The sequence below is a fragment of the Cavia porcellus genome, unplaced genomic scaffold (assembly GCF_034190915.1).
Source record: "Cavia porcellus strain 051 isolate PalLab524CR breed Dunkin Hartley unplaced genomic scaffold, mCavPor4.1 scaffold_19, whole genome shotgun sequence".
NCBI classification, from domain to species: Eukaryota; Metazoa; Chordata; class Mammalia; order Rodentia; family Caviidae; genus Cavia; species Cavia porcellus.
In genome coordinates, this window is record NW_026947502.1 from 37,143,295 (window position 1) to 37,170,482 (window position 27,188).

The 27,188-nt window shown below is 35.1% G+C and overlaps 1 protein-coding gene across 4 annotated transcripts; it reads right to left on the reverse strand.

The window, feature by feature from the left end:
• Positions 1-4,124: 4,124 nt before the first annotated feature.
• On the reverse strand, positions 4,125-27,123 carry Fem1c (fem-1 homolog C). 4 transcript variants are annotated; one of them, XM_005008455.4, is made up of 3 exons: positions 26,977-27,123; positions 25,526-26,228; positions 4,125-8,570 (listed from the first exon to the last, which is right to left on the reverse strand). In XM_005008455.4, the coding sequence occupies exons 2-3, from the start codon at positions 26,067-26,069 to the stop codon at positions 7,261-7,263; spliced, it is 1,854 nt and encodes a 617-aa protein (XP_005008512.3). In that variant the 5' UTR covers positions 26,070-26,228; positions 26,977-27,123; the 3' UTR covers positions 4,125-7,260. The 4 variants fall into 4 exon arrangements, with proteins under 4 accessions (XP_005008512.3, XP_063087024.1, XP_063087022.1 ...); XM_063230954.1 differs by having other exon boundaries at positions 25,526-26,209; positions 26,977-27,116; XM_063230952.1 differs by having other exon boundaries at positions 26,981-27,107.
• Between the last annotated feature and the right edge of the window lie 65 nt (positions 27,124-27,188).

Here is a 27,188-nt window from a genome sequence, read left to right on the forward strand (position 1 = left end):
ATATATAGAGGCATATATATCCTGAAGTACTCTGTGGAAGCGCAGTGGCCTCATGCGTGCTAGGATATGTCTTGTTACTGAACTACATCCCGTGCCTAGAGCATCTTGCAGTGCTAGAAAGCAGGGAAGAGTAATAAAAAATAGAAAATGGTTCCTAAAGGCCAAACCTGGAACAATTTAAGCAATGAAATAATTATTATATTATTCCAAATAATATATGCCCCTTTCAGAAAGTGGAGCTTAATTCTTCCCCCCTTGCATTATTTGGATTTAGTAGCTTGTTCCCAGGGTATAACTCTATAGCACAGAAGCCTGGCAGACATCATCTTTATCAAGTAATCACAGTTCACATAATAGTGGTAAGTCACACTGGCACCATGTACATGCTGCTAGAATGTTACGAGAAGGCTACTACAAATCTGCCTAGTTTTCTCCAGAAAACTGCAATTCCAGTATAGTCATGAGAAAATATCAGAGACACTGAACTGAGGAATGTTCTATAAAATGTTTAATCAATTCTTAAAAATGTCAAAATCTGGAAAACATGAAAACTTGAAAAAACTGTTAGGTTAAGGACACATGTGACTAAATGGAAATGTGGAATTAGATTGGAGCCAGAAACAGTAAAAAGACATCCATAAGAGAAATGTGAAACTCAAGTAACATCTGTAATTTAGCTAACAGTATGGTACCCATATTAATATCTTCATTTTGACCTAGATAATGCTTACATAAGGTGTTAACATTAGGGGAACCTAAATGAAGGGCACATGTACTAATTTTGCAACTTTTACGTAAATATAAAAATACTTGAACATTTTTTAGTTTCAGACTATTCAAGAAATCAAGTCTACAAATCTGTGTATTTTATCTGCAAAATAAAACTTTTCATCAAATATATTAAGACCTGTTAATGATGCAAACAGAAAAATACTATTAAGATCTGAAAATCAGAGATTAAATGTTTTACAGCTCTAAATGTGTAACTAAAAGCTTTCACAAGTTCTTTAAACGTTACATCTAGATGACTAGAGGATACCTTGTCAGTCACTAAAAAGGCATAGAAAACAATTGCTGCCTACTAGCAAAGAATTTGATTTGTATGTGTGTTTATTGATTTGTATGTGTGTGCAATGTATGAGAAATATCCCTAATTTTTTCTCATCATTGCAACATAAACTAGTTAATTGACCTAATTGCTTTTTGTGGTAGTGGGGAATGTTTTTTGAGACAGGGCCTCACAGTTCAGACCAGATCAGGGCGTTCAGAGTGGTAAGACTTAGACTCACTAAGTAGTTCAGCCTGGCCTCAAACTTGCAGCTATCCTCCTGTCTCAGCTTCATGAGTGCTGGAATTACCACCACACTCAGCTTCTTGACCTAATTCTTACTTTCAAAATCTACCAAATTTTAGCTGTCATTCATTACTTTTAAGAACTTCTGAATGAAAGAATCAGTAAAATAGGGAGGGGGGTTGGTTAGAAAACAGAACTAAGCACTAGGTACAACTGGGAGGTTGAGATAGACAGTTTTCTCTTTCATTTGCTAGCCTTGTACGGTGAGATGATATAATGATCCTTCTGTGGCAGTGCTTATTGCTGCAGAAACTCAGTGACACTCATGGAATGCATAACTAATGTTACTTTTACTGAAGAATCAAGGTGATGATGCCCTGGTAAATGATCTGGTCCTACAAGGTGCTGCCCTCCCTACAAGGTGCAACAAATGAAGTTCAATGTCTTGCAACAAAAGAACTGCTGACTTCCCTCACTATAGGGATCACCTACGAAGCAATGGGAACAGTACACGAGAAGCTGGAGCTGACGTGTGCCTCGATTTCCCCATGGCTATTTCACTAAAGCACCCTCTCAGCACCACAAAGTGGACGCCCAGGTAACATCCTCCAGGACATCTCGCATGACCTTGGGCCATTCTATTATCCATCCACAGCCTGTTAGGACCCAGCATGGCAACCACTTCGAGCACAAATGCTGCTAAATGCTAGCTAGGTAACTCACAATCTTTCAAGAATCTGTAAAAACTCTGCATAAAGCGAGTTTCCTGATTTGCCTCATACAGATCCTCTCCCTGATTTTTTTTCCCCCTCAGATGGTCCTTTTTCAGCCTCTGTAACTGAAGTCCTTTTCTTTCCTAAAAATTATCTCCCCAATTGAGCCTTTGTGATAAATGTATTAAATATTTTGCTTTCAAAAAAGTAATCAGTGCTTGGGTATGGTGACACATGCCTGTAATTCCAGCACTTGGGAGGCTGAGGTAGGATCACTAAGGCAGGCTGATCGAGACCAGCCTGAGCTACATAGCAAGTTTAAAGCCAGTCTGAACTACACAGTGAGAGTCTGTCTCAAATATAAACAAATAATCAGGGCACTACATTTTAGAACTATGTAGTATCACAAGTATTCTTTACAGTTTAATAATCAATAAACATGATTATAAGGATGAAAATCTTAAAACTATCACTCTAAGGCCAATCAGTATTATCTATTATGTAACAAAAGGGGAAAATCTGTTAAGGAAATTGTATTTGATTTTTCAAAAAGAAAGAAAGTATAAATTAGCTCACATATGTCTAAAAAAATCAAGTAGAACTCACTTCATTAAAGATGTCATTAAAGATACTGGGAACTTCCGTTTTTTTGTAATAGATTGAACTGTCTTTCCATTTTTAGTTTTGTTAATAATAATGTCAAAATACTTTAAACCAATTACCTCTCAAGTTGTATTAAAGTGTGCAGTGGTTAATAAGCACCCTAATTTTGCCAGTGGAACTACTACTCACTGAATTTTTATTTAATAGGAATGTATGCCTTAATTATTTCTTTTGTAAATTCGTATTTTCACGTTTAAAAATCAGGGAATTTTATTACTCCACTTTTGGAATCAAATGTAAACATATTAGGAAACTCAACTAAAAACTTACACAATTATATAAAGCTGTAAATTTTTGCAATAAACATACAGTAAGGTAATACGACGCCTAGGAACCAATTATTTCTCTAACTCAAACTTCTCAACACAGACGGGTCTAATAGTATAGCCTTTTTCTTGTTCTGATGCTATGACTCGTATCTAATTCCCCCATTCATGCCGTCACAGGTAGAGCTGGCAGCTGAACGCTGCGTTGTGATGCTGGGTTAAGGCCAGAACTGATTATGGTGTGATGCGAGGATGGAGGATGGCCCAGCAAGGGTGTGAGTACTACCTGGCCTAAGGGCAGTAGCCTGGACAGAATACAAGGGATAGAAAGCTGTTTTTGGAACAAGTTTTCACTCCTTTGCTGTCTTCTCCCAGCCATGAACCATTTTTCTTCTGCTTTGCCCCTCTGCCACGCTATCCTCCTTAGAACCAACTCTGAACTGAAACCTCTACAAACTGTGAGCTACAATAAAACCTCTCCTTTAATTTTGGGGGTTGGATATTTGTATCAGCAAAGAGAAAAAGTAACTAAGACAAGACCATTAGAATTCTTTTCCTCACAGATTTTCTAAGATTTCTTAAATATTTGTGGAATGTAGTGGAGCCAACCATAGAACCATTTAAGAGATAAAAAGACTTTAAAAGGACCCTTTTAAAAGGATGACAAAGCTTATACCTGTCATGGGTAAGAATCATTATTGATAAGGGAAATACCTGTTAACACTGTATTTCAATTTGTACTCAAGAATTTAGAAATTATGCTTTTTGATCAATTAAAATTCATTGTATTAGGTAATTCAGACATAAGAAACAGACAAGGACTACTTAGATTTTGATTTAAAAATGATAAATAGATAAAACTTATCTTCACTGTACTATGTATTTTTGTATTATTATATATACTTCTGGTGCCTAATACCAAACCCATGAAAAACTATAAATTAAGAGCAGCCCTCATCCTATGCATTTCACAACTTTTCTTATTATTTTTGGTTTCTATACTTGTTACTAGAAAAAAATGACACTGAAACATAAACCATCTTTTTTACACACAAGTATTAATAATATATTCTAGCTGGAGTACACAAAATTATCCTGGAGGTGGTTTGTGAAAAAGGAGTCTACTATCATATATTTTAGGTAATAACAGCCACTGAGTATTAAGAGTTAATAAGAATACACTTAAACTCGGTGCAAATTTATTTTATTAAACCTTACAATGAATGTGGTGGCATATCATTTTCCATTATGTGACAATTTGTTGGTTGGCATCTGAATACAGTATTTCTTTTGAAAAATACACATGGGAACTGACAAAGGGGAGAGAATTTAGTCAAACATAAGGGCATTAAAAAAAATGATGACCAATTAATGTTAGTTTCCTTAGTATCTAATTTTAAAATGATTAAAGTTCCAAACAGTAGTGCTGCTGTTACAGCTGTACATGTTGTCTCATCCAGCCCTTACAATTCCCAGAAAAATAAATAAGATGCTTGTAAATTCAGCCAAAGGTTTGCTGAGCAAGGATTTTAAAGACCTATTTGCAAATACAACCTAAACAGTTCTCCAAACTCATAGTAAATGAGGTCTTTAAAATATAACAAAATAAGGTAGTCACTTTAAATGTGAAGAATCATTTGCCTTCAAAATCATCAAGGGCTCCAAATTATCTCTGCTGATTCAGACTTATGCTTACAAGTTAAGAAAATGACTATTTTAAATCTATAATACATTTGTCTTGAGAAAGTAGACTGAGTAAAATGAACGTTTTTCACAGAATGCCTAAAATTCAGAAGGGCCTTAATAAGGCATTTTTGATGAAATGTAGTAAAAACTTATACTTTAACTCCAGCCAACATCACTATGCTATGGTGTAAAGTCTAATTTGAGTACAACTAGTTCATTATTTAATTTTTTCATCTGTGGGTATAAAAACACAAATTTAAGAACTTTTATTCAGGCTCAAAAATTTGAGACTATGTTCTGACGAAGATCTTAAAGAGTATCTGCAGTCACATTGATTATTCAATTCTTTCTAAAATAAAATTTCGAGCTATTAACAGATTTTTTAAGGGCACCTACAGGCCTCTACAGAGAATAGCATCTGAACCGAAATAAGGCATTGCAGTCATCAAGACTGAGGACCAGTTCTAAGTTGTTTGTTTTAGTGGTAGAAAAAAGCTAAAGAAATCCCTATTTTATACTGGAGTTGCAAGATTCCATTCCCCATAAACAGTGTTAGATGTGCCTACTCTAAGAACATGTAAGCCTCACCCCACACCCAAAAGGGGGCAACAGTAAGTCACTTAAAATTCTAATTGTAAATTTTCACCCCAAAATTGAGTTCAACTAATGTATATTACTTACACTGGCAACGTTTTTCTTTCTTAAAAAAAGTAGCTCATGCATATATAATTCTTATAGCACAGGTCAGAAGCAAATGAACTCAACGTCTGGTATTTCTAGAATATGATTAAATTGCAAAATTAATTTTATATATGGCAGTTCAAATAGTTCATCAAATTTGCCTATAGTAAAATCTCATCAAAAGGCTGGTGTGTACCTACTAATCCATTTCTTTAAGTGGTGAAATTAATTTCCAAATCAGTAAAATAAGGATATGTTTTTTTAAAAATTCACCTGATTGAACCAAAAATCCTAAGTTCTTTATTATTTACTATTCTTCCTTACAAGTTTTCACTGAATAAAGATGAAGCTAAACCTACTGTGACTGTTTGTAATGACTCTTTAAATAGCATTACGTTAACCCTCAGAATAAAATGTCACTCCCAAAATCCAAGTAAGTGATCCAGCTCATTAAATTCACAGGTAAACTGAATTTTTCTCAAATCAATAAGGAACTTTTTATTCAGAACAGTTTTAGTAAGACATTTGCAAGGGCAAATATGCCATCATAAATTTTATTCTGAGTAACAATAAAGTGCTAAACGATAATTACCTGAATCTTTTTTTAGTATTTTTCACTTAAAAGAGCCCTTTCTGTGGCATTAGCAAATCTGAGAGAAAGAGACAAGAGAGAGAAGTGGGAGGGAGGGAGAGAGAGAAAGAGAAGGAAGGCAAAGCTAATTTTCAGTACAGGAACAGGAAGCACGGTAACTTTTTGTATTTAACTAAGGTGACAAATAATTGAGACCAAAGTAATTCATGCAAGTTATCTTTAAGGTATACATAAAGTTGAAGAAAGAAAGAACACTGTTACTGACCTCTGATACTATGGTAGTAAACTGCGTACTAAAATACCTTAATTATCTTAGACGCCTAGATCTGGTTTGGCAAGCATCATGCCACTGACATGCTTTAGCTCTTTTTGTAACTAAAACTTTTTGCAATTCAGTGACTGAGTATTTCAAAGTGACTTGTTAAGCAGTGTGATAAACTTTGAGGTTAAATTTAAGCAAATTCTTTACACCTACCCACACTATCAGCACAAGCAAGACAATGCTGGAGCAGTATGAAAGGTGGGTCACTTTAAAGAGTCTTCCTCTTATTGTGTGATATATTAAGATAACAAACCTAAATTTCAACTGGGTTAATGAGTTAGGATAGATTTGTTTCCCAAATTTAGCACACAAAAATTTCTGCAGATTAGAGAAAGAAACTTCAGATGTGAAAGAAAAAACAAAAAATAAAAGCTTGAGCTCAGATAGCTAACCTGCAGTTCTAAAAACTGTCATGCTATAAGAGTATTTGCATAAAATGAACTCTGTAACAAACTTAAAACGCATTTTGAATTGAAGTTGACTAACTGCTGCATAGAAAATATGCTAACATACAACAGTCAAGTTTAAGCCGGTGCATAGAGAAGATAAAGCACTTATGGTAACTGGAAATGGTAGAAAGAAGTCCATAGGTTTGTTAAGACCTAGCCTGGGTCTGTAAGAAGGAAAGACAGTAGAAATGGGTGGGGGGAGGGGAGATGGGAAAAGCTAGAAGGCAGAAGCAAGAAAAAAAGATCTTCAATTGTATAAAATTCACAAGCCAGTAAAGTATAAAGATACCACTGAAAAACAGTTAACTCTGTCCCAAATACCCAACAGCAAAACAAAAAAACACCAGAATCATAAGCCTTTGGCAAACAATTTTAGAAATTTGGATATGATATTGTAGTTCTTAATAACTCACAAACAATATATTATATGGCATATTTATATTAAATACTGGGAAACCAATCCTGTAAGTTTGATGGTTATAATGCGTTAGCCAATGAGAGCACAATGATATCAAGCTAAATGAATGCTGGTGTTATCACAACAGTGCTCACTTATGAAAGTTACCAATTCGTGCTAAAAATACAGTCAAGTCATCATCTATGAAGAGAAACAAAAGTCTCTAGCTTTTCTGGGATATGCCCTTTATAATATATTCTATGATTCACGATGACACGAGCAGCAAGACACTGCAATGTTGTATGATTTATGGGCTGGATCAAATTTTTAGCAATTTCCTTCTCGTCCAGTAAGTCACTAGCAGTTTGTTTGTGCAAGTTTGTGGCATCAAAATGTGCACCTGATTTAATAAGGAGATTCATGATGTCTGGATGGTTGTTCAGAGCAGCGATATGGAGGGGACTATTGTCATCAGAGTCTCTGACATTCACATCAGCACCACACTCTATCAATATTGCAGTAACCTGTAGAGATGGAAACTTGCAAACTGGGTACCGCCCTACACATGTAGTATTCTTGTCCACCGCGAGATGAAGAGGGCTGAAGTTATTCTTTCCTCTTGGATGCAACTTAAGAAACCTGTAGATAGTCTGCTTTTTGAAATGGTCCTGTTCTAAAGTACAAGGAACTTTTTCTAACAAGCAGATTAAATGCAAAATGATGGAAAGAGCCTTATTTAACTGTAATGGGTCAGCTGGACACTGAGTTTGCTCGATAGCTCGCTCAATTTCAAGGACGCTTTTGCACAGTATGCCCATAAGATCATTGAACGTAACAGTAGTACCCAGCAGGCCTTTGGCCCTATCCTGGAGCATAAAGGAGAACAGTTCTGCAAAAGATAGTAAGCTGCTGGCAGTCATTGGGCTTAAAGGGTCCAAATTATTCTGCTGCATATCCAAAGCATACTTCCACAGGTTGATGCATCGTTTAAAATTTCCAGAGTCTGCATAGACAGCTCCACGATATCTAATATAATAAGAGGTATCAGGATGAGAAGGACCAAGAATACGTTCTCTAATTAACAGCGCCTGCATTCTCATCTCATCTGGATCCGCAATAAGATCTTCTAGCTCTTCTGCACTATTTACCTCTGTGGCATAATCATATGCCATTATTAATGTCTGTGGTACTGGTTTACTCATTATATTAGTCCTATCACTGTACCTCATGTTCATTGCCTTTTTCCAGTATTTCAAAGCCCCAAGTAGATCTCTCTTTTTGTCTACAAATGTGGCTCCTAGAAGCTCTAGAGCATTGATACGTTCTGCCTTGCTGGTCTGTGCATGGTGTGTCAAAAAATCCACAATGTTTGTGTGACCAGTCACACTTGCTGAGAGGAGGGGAGTCATGCCATAACCATCCTTTTCCATCTTGGCACAATACATAAGAAGCATCTTCATGATGTCCAGACTTCCAGATTCTGCGCAATCATGCAATGCAGTATTACCTTAAAGGAAGAAAAAGAAAAAATAAAAATAATTTCAGGGACCAGGACATAAGCTAAAGATACATGTAATTTAGAAGTTAAAGAAAAGCGGGCATCACTAAGCCACCTTTAAGAATATATTTTGATTACAAAGGAGAAAATAGTTATCTCAGCATTTAAACTATCATCTAACATATAGCAGAAGCTAAACAAAATATTAAAACTACAGAATAAGTAATATGACCAAATTAGGTATAAAAAGCAAAGATATGCAAAGTCAAATGAATTCATTTCCTCTTGGTATTTTTCATTAACATTTATGACTAAAAACGGACAAAATTCAACTAGCTATTCACAATTTTTGCTGACAGTCATTGAACTTTTTGGGTTAGCTTCCACATTTATAAAAGAGGAAACCAGTCTTTAATATCTAAAATTCTTTTACTTGATTCTAACAGTGGTCAGGAGATTTTTTCAAATTTCTGAATTTGAAATTCAGCTTCAGTTATTTTAACCAAAATTCTTGGTTATACAGTACTTTCCCCAAAAAGGTCTCATAGGAAAATAAGTCCACTGAAATCTAAAAAATATGTGGGTGGTTTAATATGAACTTTAAAAGGAGACAACTGAATTATCTTTTCATAATGGATTATTTCCCAGTGTAATTTAATTTTAAACATTCTTATTAGATGTACTGAATGTTCTGACACTGCCCTGTTTTTCCCCACACGAATTAAAACGGACAAGAAGCACTGACACATTAATAAGTCTGTACTAAAAACACTAAGATATAAACATCAGGCACTTTATCTATTAGTGAACATTGTTACTAATCATGCAGACTTCTGATATTTACACACAATGTACAAAATTTTAACAGTGAATCAGCATGCCTGTAGAAAAGTTAACTAACACAGGCTGAGAACACCTTCCATAGGAAGACCTACTAGTGAGCCTGATACTTGTCTGGCAGCTGAAAATTTGCCTGGTGAAGATTTCTACACTGATAAAACCTCTAAATGAACAGTGGCTCACTGTGCTTACACATTAACAGCACAGCAGTTTATGTTAAAACACTTGGCTTCTTGGGTATGCTGGGCAGAGTTCACTTATGTGAACTTTAGTGCTGGGTCTATCACAAGTTTACCTGGGTAGAAGCATCACACAGATTTTCATTTCTAGGGAAGAATGTGCTCCGTCCATTCATGAGAGGGAGTAAGCACAGAAATGCTTACCTACACACTCTTTGGATCTCATCTGTGCCTTTTCCTCTTATGATCAGTGTTTTTTATATCACTGTAATAAATCTTAACCATTATTACAACTGTATAGTGAGATACCTTCAAACACCAGTGGTGGCTTTAAGTACCCCTGCATAGAATATATACCTCAAGTAGCTTCAACACAAACTATTTTATAACTAGAATTACAAAAAACATGTTACTATACATTAGGACTTTCAATCTTTCCATAAATTTACCTTCTTTAGTCTTTCCTAGTATCTACAGGGACTAGATAATTACTCTGGTTATGTTTATTCTTACTCAAAATCTCAATCTACAATGAAGTGTCTGACAATATTTTACCAATGTATATCCAAGCACTGACAGCACCCAGAATTTATAAGCACTTATATTAATTTGTTTGAATTATTTCAACTAAATATTACTACTATTTCAAGTTTATTTACTGGAAACCATTTTGAACTTAAAATCTTTCCTATTCTTATTTTTTCTGAGAAACAGGCAACATAAGTCAAAAAGAAATAGGAATAGAAAGAGAAGACTTAGATGGAATTCTCTATTTAGAGTGACAAAATCAAGAAGGCAGCAAAAGCCAGTTTTTAAATTACTAAATTTCTTTATTCCTATGAAAACTACAATACGTACATTTTGAATACACCCACATAGAGAAAAAATAAGGTAGGCTAAAAAAAAACACTAAGAACTAGGAAAGTTGAAAAATGTATTTTAAAAAGCTCTTCAGGATTTAGGGGTAACAAGGAGACAATATCCTGAAGAAACAAAACTGGACAGAGTTTAGAATTTAAGGCAGCTTTCCCACAATGGCCTTCCCTATTCTGGAAGACACAGCTTAAAAACACAGACCTTTTGTTTTTGTTTGTTTTGCATACTGGAAACTGAACCCAGAGCCTGGTGTTAGGTACCATACCACTGTGCTACACCCAACCCCTAAAATGAGAACATCTATCAGCCTTGCAGACTAGAGGAAAAAACTGCAGTCCACAACCCCTCCTAGAAGAGATTTTTGAGACTCTTTATACCATGGGTTACAGTTTCACAGGAACACAACCTAGAAAGTAAATGCTGGATTATACCTCTACAGGGATACACCATAGGGACTAAAGGTGAACTACAAATAGATAAGCCATCGTAAGAAATGAAATTGAATTTAATAAAATAAATTAATATTTCTGTGTTATCAAAAGCCAAAATCAAATATAAACACTATTTAGAGGACTATTTTTACACTATATCAGAAAATAGTTTAAAGAAGTTCTATATTGATAGTAATAATATATTCAATGAACAATAGGAGAAAATAAAGAATCTGAACACAAAAGCCAAGAGAAATAACAACTATTGGAAAACCCAATGATATTCAGATAATATTATCACAGATTTTCAAATAATAATGCTTAGTATATAGAGATTTTATAGATTTAGATTTATAGAACAGAGATCTTAAATTGAGAATTCAACAAAAAATTGGAAACTGAATACAATCAAATGGACATTCTAAAACCAAAAACTCAATGGGTAGCTTCAAAAGTGGATCACTCACAGCTAAATAGATAATTTGTGAACTAGAAGACAGGTCAGATGAAAAGATAGCGAGAAAAAGCATGGATAGAAAGCACAGGAAGCTGTACGAGACTGAGAAAACAATGCCAAAAGAGTTAACATACTTAAATACAGAATTCCAGAGAAAGAAACAGCCAGTAACAACATTATAAAGACATAGAGTGCGTGCCTACCATATGTAAGTCCCTGCACTTAAAAACAAAACAAAACAAAATAAACAACAACAAAAGACAATAAAGGCGAGAATTTTTGAAGCTAATGAAAGGTTTGTACTATAAATTTTGTTTTAAAAATTCAAAAGCATTAAATAGAAATCCACAATGAGGCATACCGCAACAAAACTAATGAAAATTAAGGACAAAGAACAAACTTAAAACCAGAAAATGGCAGGGGGACCCTACCTGAAAAAGAACAGTAATTAGCTGAACAGCTAAGTTTTTTACCAGGGAAAATAAGTAAAGAAACAAAGGTATTTAAAAGTACTATGGGAAAATTACTGCCAACTTAGAATTCTATACTTACATTATGAATAAATGTGAAATAAAGACATCAGGATAGAGGGAAAAAAAAGACAAACTAAAATATTTACTAACATATCTAAATACCTTAAGCAGAAGGAAGATAAACTACCTGGGAGACAGGAGATGTGGCCATAAATATGTAAAAGGGTACATCAGTGGGTAAATCTAAATAAATACTAATTTGAAGTACTACATATAGAACTAAAATACTTAACAGCAATAGAATTAAAAGGAGAGTAATTATTTAGTAATGTTCTAAAATCTCTAAATTGTTGGAAAGTAAAATCTAAAATTTGTTAGTCTTTAATAAGCTAAAGCAGTAATAGCTACAGTAATCACTAAATAATAGTTCAAAGGTATAAACACAACCTACTACATTATCTCTAATAGAAGAAAATTGAAACAAAAATAATTCAAAAGAAAACAAAAAGGAGAAATGAATACAAAACACATAAGACAAACAATTGTCAGGGAGCTAGCCAAATTAAAATCCAAATATATAAACTAATTTACATTAAATGCAAGTGAAGTATATGTTCTCATTAGAAGATAAAAATTGACTGAAAACATAAAAGTCAAAAACGATACACCCCATACAAGGTAAATTAAATATCAGGATAAAAAATACTGAAAGTAAAACGATGAAAAACATATATAGTACAAAAATCAACCAAAAGAATGCTGTCTGATATTAAAATAAATATAGCTTAAAACAAAATTCATAATTAGAAATAAGGAGAAACACTTTATAATAAAATTTAAAGCTCAAAGATACAATAACACTGTCACCTTGTAGTATCATAAGCTTGAATTATATAAAACAAAAATTGATAGAACTACAAGTCAGACACATTTATAAACAGTACAACTGAGTAACTTTTCTCAGACAGATAAACTTAGTAAATCAACTTCAAAAGATGTCAGGACTGAAATGAAGTTATCTAACTCAAAAAAAAAAAACAAAACAAAAAAACAAGGGCAGCTAGGAAGAAATAGTAACTCATGGATCAAAGAACGTTCAATATAAATTAACTGGATGAAAATAAAACCACTAAATAGCAAACCTTGAGAAATACGTTCAAAACTGTGCTTAGTAATATATACTTTTAAATGTATATATTCAAAAAGGAAAAAGGGTTAAAAAAAAAAACACACCTAAATTCCACTTTAAGAAGCTATGAGAAAAATATAGTAAATTAAGTAAAAAAAGTAGAAGAAATTAATAAAATGGAGCTATTATCAAAATGGAGTTATCAAAAGATATAAGCATACTACCATTTTTCTTTAAAACTGGATTATCTGTTGTCCTTTTAATCATCTATTTATAACTGTAAGGTACAAAACGTAAATTTATTCTACATACAAAAACAGAAACATCAGTGGTAAAACAAACTCCACCAAATATCACTACAGAGTACTGATCATTTTTGAAGTTGTGCTTTTTTAAAATACCAGTCATACTCAGCCACAGTGGGTAAGCCTAATATAAAAGCCAAACCTCATAATAAAACTTCAACCAATCATTATCTCTCTCCGACTTAAAAGTTTTTGTGTCTTCTCTAAAAAAAAAAGGCAGAAAATATTTATGACGACTTTCAAAATTCTACAGCACTGATATCTCAAAGAACAATTTGTGTGGGCGGGGTAATGAAGAAAAAAGGCATGTGATATGATGTAAACCTTGATCGATTATTAAGAACACACATATATTATGGATTTAAAAAGATATCCCAGGGGCTGGGGATTTAGCTCAGTGGCATAAGCACCTGCCTTGCAAGCAGGCGGTCGTGAGTTCAATTCCTGGTACCGATGAAAAAGAAAAAGACCAAAAAAAAAAAAAAAAAGATATCCCTATCTTCTGTGGCCTCATTTCTCACTATCTCTGGTATGATGACACAGATCCTAACTCACTTACATTGTAGCAAAAGCCTTATTTTAGATTTTGTAGCCCATAAGTTCTCTGTCTTAACCACTAAACTCTACCAAGAAACAGTAAAGTATCCAAAGGAGTGTTAAATTAACGGATAGGACTGTCTTTCAACAAAACTTTACTTACAGACTCTGACATTTGATTTGTGATTTTTGCATATTATGAAATAGTTCCCATTTGGTTTTCTTTTAAACACTGAAAAAATGTAAAAAACATTTCTTAGCTCTCAGACACTGAATAGGAATGGGCCAAATCTGAATCTAGGGCCAACACCTCCACAAAAATATATTATCCTCAACATAAAGCAGATTCTGCGTATGCTTCCCAGTTCTCCCAGTGCCAGTTCATCTTCCCTCCAGCCCTCTAGTGCTGATTTTCCTACAGTATATTCTTCCTTCCTTTTTTTTTTTAACTTTTTGACTTTCAAGTTTCACTAGAAACTTTAGATATTCCAAGAGGCCTTCTTGGTTATACTGTATCAATTTGTCCACTGAAAGTGCCTGGTGAATAACTACACAGCTCATCCTGACACCCAATACTAACACTTACTATTGTAGTACTGTATACTCTATGACATTGCTGCTCCACAACAGGTTTTCTATCTGAATCGCCTCCCCTTAAGTACACAGAGCCCACGCTTCTTCTGTTTTATTAGTACATGTTTTTGGTACACTATGAACACATCTGCACTGTGGGTAGCTGACACATGTACGTGACACACCTGAATTCTTTTTACATCCTTCTCCCCTTCCCCATTCCCTCTACCACTTACTTCTTCCATCAGTTACTATACTGCTAAAAATAACATGTAATCTAAATTTTTAATATCTGACATTATAAAAAGTGATTCAAACTTAGCTTTGGAGGAAAAAAATCAGTTCAAAAAGTAAAATCAAAAGGAGGAGGTCTTCTTAGTTACTCTAACAGGTTAAGTATATTACTACTATGTTTTCAAATTCATGTCCCAGAAGGCCCTCAAAGACAAGATTTTGAGTTTAGCTTGCATTACTTAATGTCTAGAAATGAAACTCCAAAAAGAAAGTATAAAGTATAAAGAAAGTGTGTTTTTTTGAAATATGGTCCTGCTATAACTCAGGCTGGTCTAATATTTGGTGTGATCCTCATGTCTCAGCCTCTCAGTCTTGAGTATCATGTTTTCACAAAGTTTAAATCAGTACATATAAATGCTTCCTGTTTTTCACCTACATCTTGGACATTTTATCAGGTTAAAATCTGCATAGCTACTATAAACTACCTAGATAATATGTACTTATTAATGGTTTTATAGTTAAATTAGGGGGATATGCCATGATTTATATAAATCCCTTCCTTGAGGGTGAAAATCTCCATTTCTTTAGAATTCTCACAGTTAAAATTGATGCCTAAAAAACATTAACAACAGGTAACAGATCAATGAAGTCTAGGACAGGGGTTAACTGTTAAGGGGCATGAAGGAAGTTTATTACTGTCAAAACTCACAGGACTCTACATTATAGATTTCACTGTATGTAAATTATACCTCAGTAAACAAGTATCAAAAAAGTAATGCCTTTCTTAACAAGCACAAATGTGATGGTTCATATATATTTTCAACTCACTTTCAAAGGGCTTTTTTTTTGGGCCCTGGGGCTTGAACTCACAATCTCACGCTTGCCAGGCAGGTGCTTGTGCTACAGAACTAAATTCCTGGCCCTAAAGGGATATTTTTAAAATTTTCAGTTTCACAGTAATTTTTCTAGCACTAGAATTAATTTTTCAATTTTTATTATTTCTGCTTCTAGGTTAAAAAGTACATTTTCTCATGCTGATTTATGAACTTTTCCTTCCTTTCTTTTGTTCGGTTTTTTTAGACAAGGTCTCACCTTGCAGTCCAAGCCACCCCTGAATTCACTGAGATCTCCTCCTGTTTCTGCAGATTCAGCCTCCTGGGGGCTAGGATTACAGGTGTGTGTCACCATGCTCAGCCATAAGCTTTTTTTTTTTAATGACATTTCTATATATATTTTAGTTTCTGGGATTAGTATGACTTAATATTTTGGCTTATCAGTTGTTTCAAGAGTGTTAGACATGCTGTAAGTATTGAATTTAACTTCTTGTGAAGTTATTGCAACACCCAAATTTAAAAGTTTAGTTACTATTACGTTCTTGTGACTGTGCAAAATTAAATTATATATCAAGGAACACTAAAATCAAATTTAACTTTTGACAGTTAACATCACTGAATAAAATTTTTTTGTGCATAACAAAATTTCTAAATTCTTAATAATTCAGCTTAAGCACTTTCCCTGGGTTTTATTTCTTAAAATGCCTGTAGATAGTGATCCCAAAAGACTTCTCAGAGTTACCTCATTTTGTTTTCTTTTTGTATTTTCAAAGTAAGAAACATAATTAGAAGTAAAACAAAATACAACATTCACAAATAAAAATGACCAGGTATCCTAGATGAAGTTAAAGGATATTTAGCAGTGGAATTCAGTGAATCAACTTCCACTGAAGAAAAAGATACAAACAAGAAAATCACATTTTATCATACAATTTTCAGTGTCTGATCAAATATAAGTCCATTTGGAAAAATAATTTCTAGTGCTGCATTTATCATGGGAAATGTTCCTGGTTTCTCAAAGGATGTCTAGCCAGGGATATAGCTCAGCGACACAAGCACCTGCCTGGCAAGCACAAGGTCCTGAATTTTGATTCCCAGTACCAACAAAAATAAGTGAAATTCAAAAGACATGTCTGTTAAAAGGACATTTCTTCAAAATCAAGCCAATGGCAGAAGTATCAATTCAAATAAAAGCATTTCTGTAGAAAGCTAAAAATAATATGAAGCAAATATATTAATACACAACCACATAATAAAGAAACAGTGCTAAGAAATTTGGAAGAATGAAAAATAGCCACATTCTTAAGAGATGCTTCTGGGATGGATATAATGGGAAGTGATGCTATAGGAAGAATACTATGGGAAGTGATCATACATTAAAGCACAGTAACATTCCTAAAGAAGTACCTGAAATGAAATCTCAGCAATTTTAACTTGCTATATCACCAGTTCTTTTTACTTTTTTTAATTTGAGACTCATCTTTTTTCTAAAGTGCTGAGATTATAGATGTTAACACATTTGGCTGGTATCTGTAATCTTTGGACATCATGCATGAGATAAGCTTTTATTTGTTTTTGGGGGACTTTGTTTACTTTTTGAGACAGGGTCTAGTTTTGCAGTTTAAGCTACCTTTGAAATAACAACACAGCCCAGGCTAACCTTGAACTCATGGAGTTCCTCCTGTCTCAGCTTCCTGAGTGACAGTATTACAAGTATGCACCACCATGACCACCCAAGACATAAATTCTTGATCAACTATGGAAATCTAAGTGCATGTGGTCAGTATGTTTCTCTGTAAAACCCCAGAACACCAGAATTTTGAGTAAGAAATAGCCTAAGGCTTAAGGATTCTCTGTCATCAAAACACATATTTCAGTGAATGATAAATAAGGGCAACTGATTGTTACACCACCTAAAATATAAAAGAATTCCTCCGTCATAGCCTTTATAAGTACTGTACCTTAGTTATGATTACTAAAACTCTCACTACGATCAGAATTTAAGTCAGTTTCTAAATTAGCTCCCAAATACTTGAAAAATTAACTGAACATTTCAATAAACCAAAAATCTGTTCATAAGGATTTAACAAACACAGTATGCCTGTAACAGTTTAAATTGTTTTTCTAGCAGTGTACAATTTAACAGATTTTGTTGTCTGTAAAAACATGACAGTTTAAACTTTTGCTTATGTGTTGTTAGTGTAAGTCAAAGTTGTGTTTCTCAAACTTTAATATACAAAATCACCATAGTAAAATGCATATTCTGACTAAGCTTATCTGGTGTGGTTCCAAGTGAGCTCATGCTGATTTCTTAAATAGAAAGAAAAGGGTGAATCTATTTTTTGTTTGCTGTATAGACAACATACGTAATAGCTATATCAATTCATGTAAGTTTAAAGTCACAGCCTTATTACACTATACTGAAATCAAATTTCATCATTCCTATTTACTCTAAATTTAAACATATGCAAAGCAGGTAAATATAGTGCACATTACAACTAAGTTACACAATTCTACTGAAGGAAAGTAAACCCCACGGCATATACTTAACAACTATTTAAAAATCAAAACTGTAAGTGATCGACAGTCAAATTTCTTTTTAAAAAATCACTCTGTAAAAGAAAAATCCAAACTGCTATAAAAAAGTAAAAAAACAACCCATGGAACAGGAGACAAATGCTTACAAATCATATATGTAATAAAGGACTTATAGTGTAAAAATATGAATAATCCTTCCCCTAGAGAAATATACCAAAATCATTATCAGATGCCACTTTATACTTTCTAAGGTTGCACATTTAAAAAGAAGGGTAATAACAAGTGGAGAAACTGGGATCCTTCTATGTTGTTAACAGGAATATAAACTGTGTGGCTGCTCTGAAAAACAATTTGGGGCTTCCTCAAAAAAACATGACTTGGTAATTCTAGTTGTAGGCATATGCCTGAGAGAAATGAAAGTATACATCTCGAGAATTTGTATATAAATGTCTGTAACACCATTATTCATAAAATCTAAAAAGTAAAAATAATCTAATGTTAGCAACTGCTGAATGTATAAAAGTACGTAGCAGCAAAATATTATTCAGCAATAAAAGTATTCATATATAGTATGCTACAAAATGAATAGACCTTGAAAATTATACTAAACTAAGTAAGTTACAAAAGAATAAATATATTATGATTCCATTTGTCAAGAGCAGTCAAGTTTATAGGCAGAAAGAAGATAAGTGGCCGCTTAAGGTTAGTATAGATGCCAAGGAAGCAGAGGTGTTAATGGAGTCAGGCTTTTTTGAGGGGGAGAGATAATAAAAAGTTGAGTGATGTTGAGTTGTATACTTTAAATGAGTGAGCAGTTTGTGTCTACTTTATCTGAATAAAGCTGTCTGAAAACCCAATTAAAATCAAAATGTTTGTGTTTTTGGTAAAAGTATATTTTTGACTAGTAGAAGCAACAATTAAAAAGTCTTGTATTTTAATAATTTGCCGGGAAATGCACAGAAAAATTCTTACCTATTCTCTTCAGCCTAGTGCTTGGCACTAACCCACTCTTCCTCAACTTTTAGCTGGAATGAACTTAGTCTAGAAGAGATTCACTAGTAAACATGGGGTCAATGGTACAGTTCAACTTCACAACAATGCTGACTCCAAATACTTTATTCTAGACATAATTAATTTATAAGGACTGAGGAAGGTGAGAAGAATAAGAAATAATTTAGACTATCAAAAGAGTACTAGCTTTTCTGCTCTGAATGTTTCTTCTTCTCCATGTGTATTTATTACAGGAGATACTCAAGTACAAGGGTTTATTTTTTAAAAGTGTGTTTCTAAAAAAAAGGAACTTAAAAAGAAAGACAAAATTTGTCAAGATTATATGCCCTTCCTTCATTAACTTTTTTGTATGAAGCACTGAGTTATAAAAATATAGAAATTTTCAGGTCCTTGAGCACACAAGTTAAATGCTAAAAATAACTGCATCCAGAGGGTAAGATGGAAGATGAATTGCTTTTAGAATGGGTCTTGATATAAAGCAGAATCTCAATAAAAGCAGGGAAGCTAAGAGGTAAGAACTAAATCTAGTATCTATTTTTCTAAAAAAGCTCACCTAAAGACTAAAAACATTGGGGCTGGAGATTTAGCTCAGTGGTGTAAGTACCTATCTGGCAAATGTGAGGTCGTGAGTTCGATCCCTAGTACCAAAAAAAAAAAAAAAAGACTAAAAACATTAATAGATTTCATTAGAATTCTCTTTTCTAGCTGTTCTAATTTCCAGGTTCCCTAGTTTATCACATTTCTTCCTAAACAGGGGACATACAGGAGTAAAAAATGTTTGTCAGATTTATACTCATGTGACTTTTTTTATCTGTACCCCTCTACAACTTTCCATCTCCATCTTCTACTATATACACATGCTTTAAGAACATAAATTTCTACAATACAGGGGCTCCTGTTAAACATACTTATTACTTCATTAACTTTTGATAAACACAAACTCAACGAAAGCAGCACACACATCTAAAGGGCAGTAGGTAAAACAACTCCCTCACCATTGCTGCCACCAGTAACTTGAAAACACCAGTAGCTATGCCAGGATTACTAATCCTCACTAACCTAGTTCAATTCTGTCAGGAGTCTCAGCTAGAAACCCAAACTCCAGACAGAGAGGACTACAGAAATATTTTCCTACTGAACTCAAATCATACATTAGCTACAATTTGGTTTATTCAACTAGCATGCTGAGCAAGTATCTCCTGGCAGAAATGTGCCAGGAGATATACAAGGGAAAGAAAGTACATTGGAACAATGTTAATAAATTCAACCTAGTTAAACATTACTATCCTATTAAATTATTTAAACATTAAATCAAATTAGTAAATTAAACATTATAATGAAAATGTGTCACACAGTACAACAAAATTTTAAGTCTCCTTCCTTCCTTTACTATTCTCTGCAAGTAGGTATACTGAGATTACCAATAACTGAGAAGAGTTCTCAGTCAAGAAAAACAGGTAATTTTTACTTTCAGCACTTTCAGATACTAGTTCTAAAGCACATTTACCACAATCTTTATCTTAGTCTACTATTTTAATAAAGGAGAGATTTTAATTTACAGAGGAGATTTGCCTACTTGGCATTTTGCTGGGCATGATGGCAGAAGTCTGCAATCTCAGCAACTCAGGAAGCTAAGGCAGGATACCTGCAGGCTGAAGGTCAGCCTGGGTTACATAAGTGAATTCAAGGCCAGCCTGATTACACAGCCAGATCCTGTCTTTACAACAAAAAACTTTTGTGTACTTCCAGCGGGGGAAAATAAAAAAATTTTTACAACATTTCCATATCCTAAAACACCTATACTATATGAGAAAATACTACCATCCCTTCAGTTTGCTTCGAGCTACCTCAGAGAACAAATGGAGAAGTGACAGGAATACTCATAAAAACTTTGGCAAACATGAATAATTGCTGAATAAAAATCATGAGCACCAAGTGGTTCAGTGTATTCACTCCATTTATGAATGTTAATAAATTTCCATAGTAAAAAGGCAAAAACAAAAACAAAGAAAAACCCTACTCAAATTAGCTCTCTCAAATCTTTTTAATGCTAACCTATCACATACCTAACATAAATTTCTTCTTACAGAGTTCTTTCTACCTATACTACTAATTTTTAACAATTACTAACCTACTTTGCTACTTCAAGTTGTCATGGACCTATATACCTCCCTACAGAAAGCATCATACTGCAAGGTACTTGGCATAAAGGCAATTCATTCACTGGACAAGATCAGTTACAGTTGCCCACTATGGATCGATCCCACACTTCCTAACATATGGGATAAAAACATCAGGTCTCTAGCGCTAAAAAGTCAGTCTAGTAGAATCCAGTTAGATGAGCGTCTCTAAATACATAAATAAATCTCAGTTATTCCTCTGCTGAAAAGCTTTTGTTGGCTTGCCACTACAAGACACATAAAATTAAACTTCTTCACCTAGAACTCAATGTAAATTCCTAACGGTCCACATATGCCTACTTTCTAGCTCCTGGACTTTCCAAGCATTATTTCTCAATGTGCCTTTATGCCATTTCCTACGTCTGAAAAATTCTTATCAAAATCCTTCCACAGATTCTACCACAAATCTTTTCAAGGTCAATTTTATGCTTTCTTCGTGAAGCATCCCTACATCCTATCTCATAGCCTTGAAAATGTTAAACCCAAAGCCTTGCCTAAACAAATGCTACATTATCTTATTACCTATTTAACTGTCTTGATGTTTACATCCAATCACTTCTGATTTGAGGTTTTCAGTTTTACTTGGAATTCAACTCCAGTCTCAAAAATCAGTTGTTTTGACTATTGATAAATATTCCTGAATGTGTCAAAGATTTCCTCCCTTTTGAAATGCTAGGAGAAAGGACGAAATCCATTGTCCCTTTAAGTAATAAATTGTTAGTGATAACCCATTTCTGAGTATCTACTGGAAGAAAACATTACTATTCCAGTTACCATATTGAAATTTAAGTAGCTACTTTGAACCTGACTCTCCAATCAAACCTCAAGAGCAGGGATGGCAGCACATCTTACCCATCTTTGTATACCCTAATTCTAACAGCTCGGCACACTCAGATTCAAGAAATACTCTCCCAATGAATGAATGAATTCCACCTTAGGTTAGAACATGTTCAAAATGTCAAGAGCCTGTTAAAAAGTAATGGAGAGAGGTTAAGTTATACAGTCAAATGTTAACTGCCTGTTAAAAAGTAGTGAAATGTAGAAGTCACAAGCTTTTTTTCTTTTTGAGAGGATTTCAGCACTGGGGATTGAATTCGAGGTCTTTACTCTGAGCTATACCCCCAACCCTTTTCTAGTTTTTGAGACAGGATTCTGCTAAACTGCTGAGTATCCAGGCTGTGCCTGAAACTGGCAATTCTGCCTCAGCCTACCCAAGTATTGGGATTGACAGGGATGTGTGTGCTACCATAGCTGGGCTTCATGTATTTTACGTTTAAGTAATCAAGTGCAGTCCGTTTACAATTTCTTTTTTCAAAACTATTTCTAATAGAACTCATAGAAATTGAGCTGGAGATGTAGGTCTGTGGTAGAGTACCTACTTGCCTAGGAGGCACTAGGTTCTGGGTTTGATCTCCAATGCCATGAAAAAAAAAAACAGACAAATTATTTATTTTATCCTTAGTCTTGTATTGTTTACTTCTTGGATGGGGCTAAAAATGTTGAGAGAAATCCTTCCCTGCTGCTCTATTACCTATTTCTCCACTGTCCCTGCCTCGTTTCAAGTGGTGGCTGTTTTTTAACCATTCATTATGGCCCAACTCCCAAAAAACAATTACCAAGGAATAAATTTCACAATCAGCATTGAGGAGGATACATACGTACTTGAATCTGCCACCACCATTCATAAAGATAATAAACACTATGAAAAAATAAAAGTACTGCCCACAAAGTAATAAAATCTATCTATATGTACTTATATGAAATTCAGGCTATCTGAAAATTAACCTGGTATGAAACTATCTTCTCATGTTATAATGTATAGTATACTTTTTTTAATGAGGTCACACATTTTAGATACCAAAATGGAGGAAGTTTACTTAGAATTAGTGGACTATCTGGCAAAAAGGGAACACACAAACACCCTCACATAAAAGGCCATAAGATGATGGTGGTGATAAAAGCAACCATTCTTCTTAAATAGCTCAAAGGTAATCAAATATTATTCACAATTCACTAGGGGAATATGCTGACAAAAATGAGTTATTTGTATCTTAATTTCCTATACAGTGCATCTCCCCAAGTATAAAATGACTTTGAAAAACATAAGCAAAATAGTACCAATATTCATCATTCCAATGACATAAAACATATCTCATGTGACTTAAACATTTATCAATAGTCTGAATATTATTAAACTGATAAAAAGCCTTAAAACAAAGAAGTCAAAACATCCAACAAGCCTAAACAAGGAACCTTTGTCTCTACTTCTATCAATATGGTAAAACAGTAATTTGTGCTCTTTAAACAAGCATTCTTCAAAACAATTTTTTTTCCTAAAACAGGTAAGACGGTTTTTTGACCCTACCTCAGGAACAAATCAAAATCAGGAACAAAATAAAAACATTTATGAGAAAGAGTATTTACAGAAAACATTTTTTATCATATTGAAAAACCAGAAACAGTGTAAAACTCTTATTAGAGAAATATGCAGCTATTGAAACTAAAGAACTGGAATTAGTGAATTAAAAATAAGACTTATTTATCTAAAAAGACATGTTAAGATTATACCATAGAAAATAAAACTATGTATCTAAATGTAAAATTCAGAAATATCTTTAGAAGGCTGATCTCTGAGTGCTGAAATTTTGTGAAATGTTTATGGTAATTGTGAAAAAACCTCAGAAAAATTTCTGAAAAAACCCAGAAAACTGGGTCATTTTTATAATACACCCATTTTTTATCTTTAGTAAATATGTTCAGTTAAATATGCATAACCCCATAATTGTGTGATTTATCATCTCTGAAAGGTAAATCCAGAAAATTGGATTGGCAAGCCAAACATTATCACAATTATAAGCACACATCACTTTGATTCAGCAATTCCAAGTAACAGGTGTTATGTTACAATTGTGCAAAGACATTTTTGTTAAAGAAGGTTCAAAGGAGCACTGTTTAAATTAGCACAGTACGGCCCATAATCCCAGCTGCCAGTAATCCCAGCTGCGGCTGATGGAGGAGGACTACAGTCAGTTCCAGCACAGCCTGGAATACACAGAGCTCTAGGCCAGGCTGCATTACATAGTGAGACCTAGCCTCAGAAAAAAAAAGAAAAGGAAAGAACAAGTAAATAAATAAGCACAGTAAGGGACGTGACCTAAATAGTCATCAACAGAAACAAGATAAATTATGTACATTTATAAAATGAAAGTCTGGATAGCCATGAAACAAGAATGCGATAGCTATATGTGTTAGGAGTTAAATGACATCTAAGATAAATTACAGTTAAAAAAGACAGAAGAATAGGTATTAACCAATAGTGAGGGGAACAAGAGGATATGGGGCAACACAAGTTCGTTTTCTTTTCATAGATGATCTCAAGAGACACAAAAACTAAAAAGTGGTAGCTCCCGGCTAGGAGGTATAGAAATCAGGCAAAACATTTCTTACTGTAAATACATAAACCAACTTATGTTGTTTGTTTGAACATATTTTAACATATATTATGCTCCTTTTAAATTGTAATAGCTTTTGAAAATTTGGAAGCAAATTATTTGCTGTTCAAGACATTTAAGAAAAACAAGGGTTTCAAGCATCAACATTACACTATGAAAATAGCTGCTTTTATGATAGTTTATGAATAAACTATCATTTGCTGCCTTAGTCTAATACAATCTGTGAAAATTACACAGGACTGTGAACCTAAACTCTTAGGAACAAAGGTCTTTACATTGTTACTAGCCAACAGATCCACATTTGTTTAACCTAGTCCTTGTTTTGTTCCCTCAATATTGTTTTTTTTTTTAATGTTTTCTTTCTTGCTATGCAGTATTTATAGTCTACATAAAAGGATTTTCTACTGACCACAAATCAAATGGAATTCATGAACCCATGGAAAAGAATTAAGAATTTCCATTAAGTCCTTCAGGTCAGTTTGGCTCAGCCTATCTCTACACAGTAACAAATGAAATGCCTAAGGAGAAATAAACAAAATGAGAGACTCACTAATATAACAGTTTCTACTCTAAGGTTGTTCTAAAAAAGAAAAGCCCAAGAAAAATGGATTATATCTAATTATATTCCCAAATTTATATTAGAGTACAAACTTAAAGGCTCAAGTCACTACCATTAACACGCTCTGTAACCATAGGGAACCAATTCCCAGGAAATGGAAGTTACTCCAATGAAACAGAGTATGCAGCTTAATACTGTGAGGTCTTTTATCATAGTATCTTGACTTGAAAAGGTTACACAAAAGAGTTACCAAATCAAAACAGGTCTGTCCATGTTCTTACTGAATACCAACACTTAAGATATCAAACTTCCTAAGTGGGTAGACACTTAAAAAATGAAAACAAATATTGCACTCACCTTTAACACTTTTTCTGTTAACATCTGCCCCCTTTTCAAGTAAATACTGAGCAATCTCTTTATGACCTTTGTAACATGAAATCATCAAGCATGTATGTCCATGCCGGTTTGACACCTCCAAATCAGCTTTGTGTTCCACAAGGTACTTCACAATTTCCAAATGGCCATCGAAACATGCTGCTCGGAGAGGAGTTGAATTGGTCAAAGTGGTGTTGTTCACAGATGCTCCATGATTTAGCAAAGATTGGACCACATTCAGATGTCCCGCGGCAGACGCAGCCCATAAAGGGGGAGCCCCTTCAATAGTTTCGCCATCAAAATTGACAGAGCCCCCAACTTCTATAGAGGCACTGCATTGCTCTAGGAGGAATTCCACCATGTCCAGGTGCCCATACCTGGCAGCCATCAAAAGTGGTGTGGCCCCGTTTGTTTTTTCAGAAATCAGGGAGGAAACCTCCTCTTTGGACTTGCTTGCCAACAACTTGGTAAGAAGCCGGAGTTTGCCATCCCGCGCCGCGTTAAACACTGCTGTCTTCAGATCCATTTATGTCCAGTTCAGAGGCTGTGCTTTATTTATCCCTCGAAGCAAAGCTCCAGGTTAACTCTATCGACGCAGGCAAGTCACTGGACCCCAGAACGGATAAAAACCACGGAGATATGTACTTTCCTTCGGGCTTCCAACATCTGACAACCAGACACCAAACTAGAGTAAGAGAAAAGTGGCAGTCTGAATTTCCCATAGACGACCGCAAAAACACTATTTAATTTTCTTAATTTCTAATTCCGTGGAAAAAAAGAGGAAAAAAAAAGCCTTACGTTAGGGACTATTCTGCACCCCATACACACACAACCCCCAAAAAAGTGGGAAAGGAAAATACAATAAGCTTCACGCGAGACTTAAGTGTTTCCGTGGGCGGCAGTCTCTTCTCCCTTTGCGGAAAATTTAAACACTACAGGCATTTGGTTTTGTCTGCAGTTCTACCTATCCATGCTTTGTTCTACTTCGGTTCTGCACACGCCCAGGGAGAGTACAACGAAGTGGCCGGGACGGGCAGGTTCCTGAAAGCTTCCTCCCCACATCTGCAGAGGAGAGCGCCCAAGGACGCGAGGCTGCAAAGGCCTCGCCGGGGCCAGCAAGGCTCTTACCAGGAATAAAAAAAGTCGGAGGCGCCGATCCTTGGCCAGATAAGGCCAAGATCCTTAGAGGAGAGTTCTCCATTTTTTTCGGACCCCTCCGGGCTCTCAGGAAATCCGGTGCCTTTGATCCCTAACTTCGCCCACCCCGTGTGGAGCCCCCAGCCCCGGAACCCGCCGGTTTTCTGAGCTCCGTGCATCCTGGACCCTCGCCTCCACCTCCCCGGACTCGCGGGGCCCCGGCTCCCCACCAGCCCAGGCCTCCGCGGGCGCCTCAGGCCGAAGTCCCGGCCCGGCCTGGCCCGGCCCGCCGCTACCTGCCCGGGTCTCTGGGCTCGCTGCTCTTCACAGGGAAATCGCCGTCTCCGCCGCCGCCCAAGCTGCCCCGCTCCGCCAGCAGCCGCTCGACCTCTCCATGGCCCTCACCCCGCGGGAACGAACCCGACCGCGCCGCTCGCCCCGCCCCGCCCCGCCCCGCCCCGCCGGGCGACCTCCCGCCTCCCAGTCAGCTCGAGCTGCGGCGCCTGCC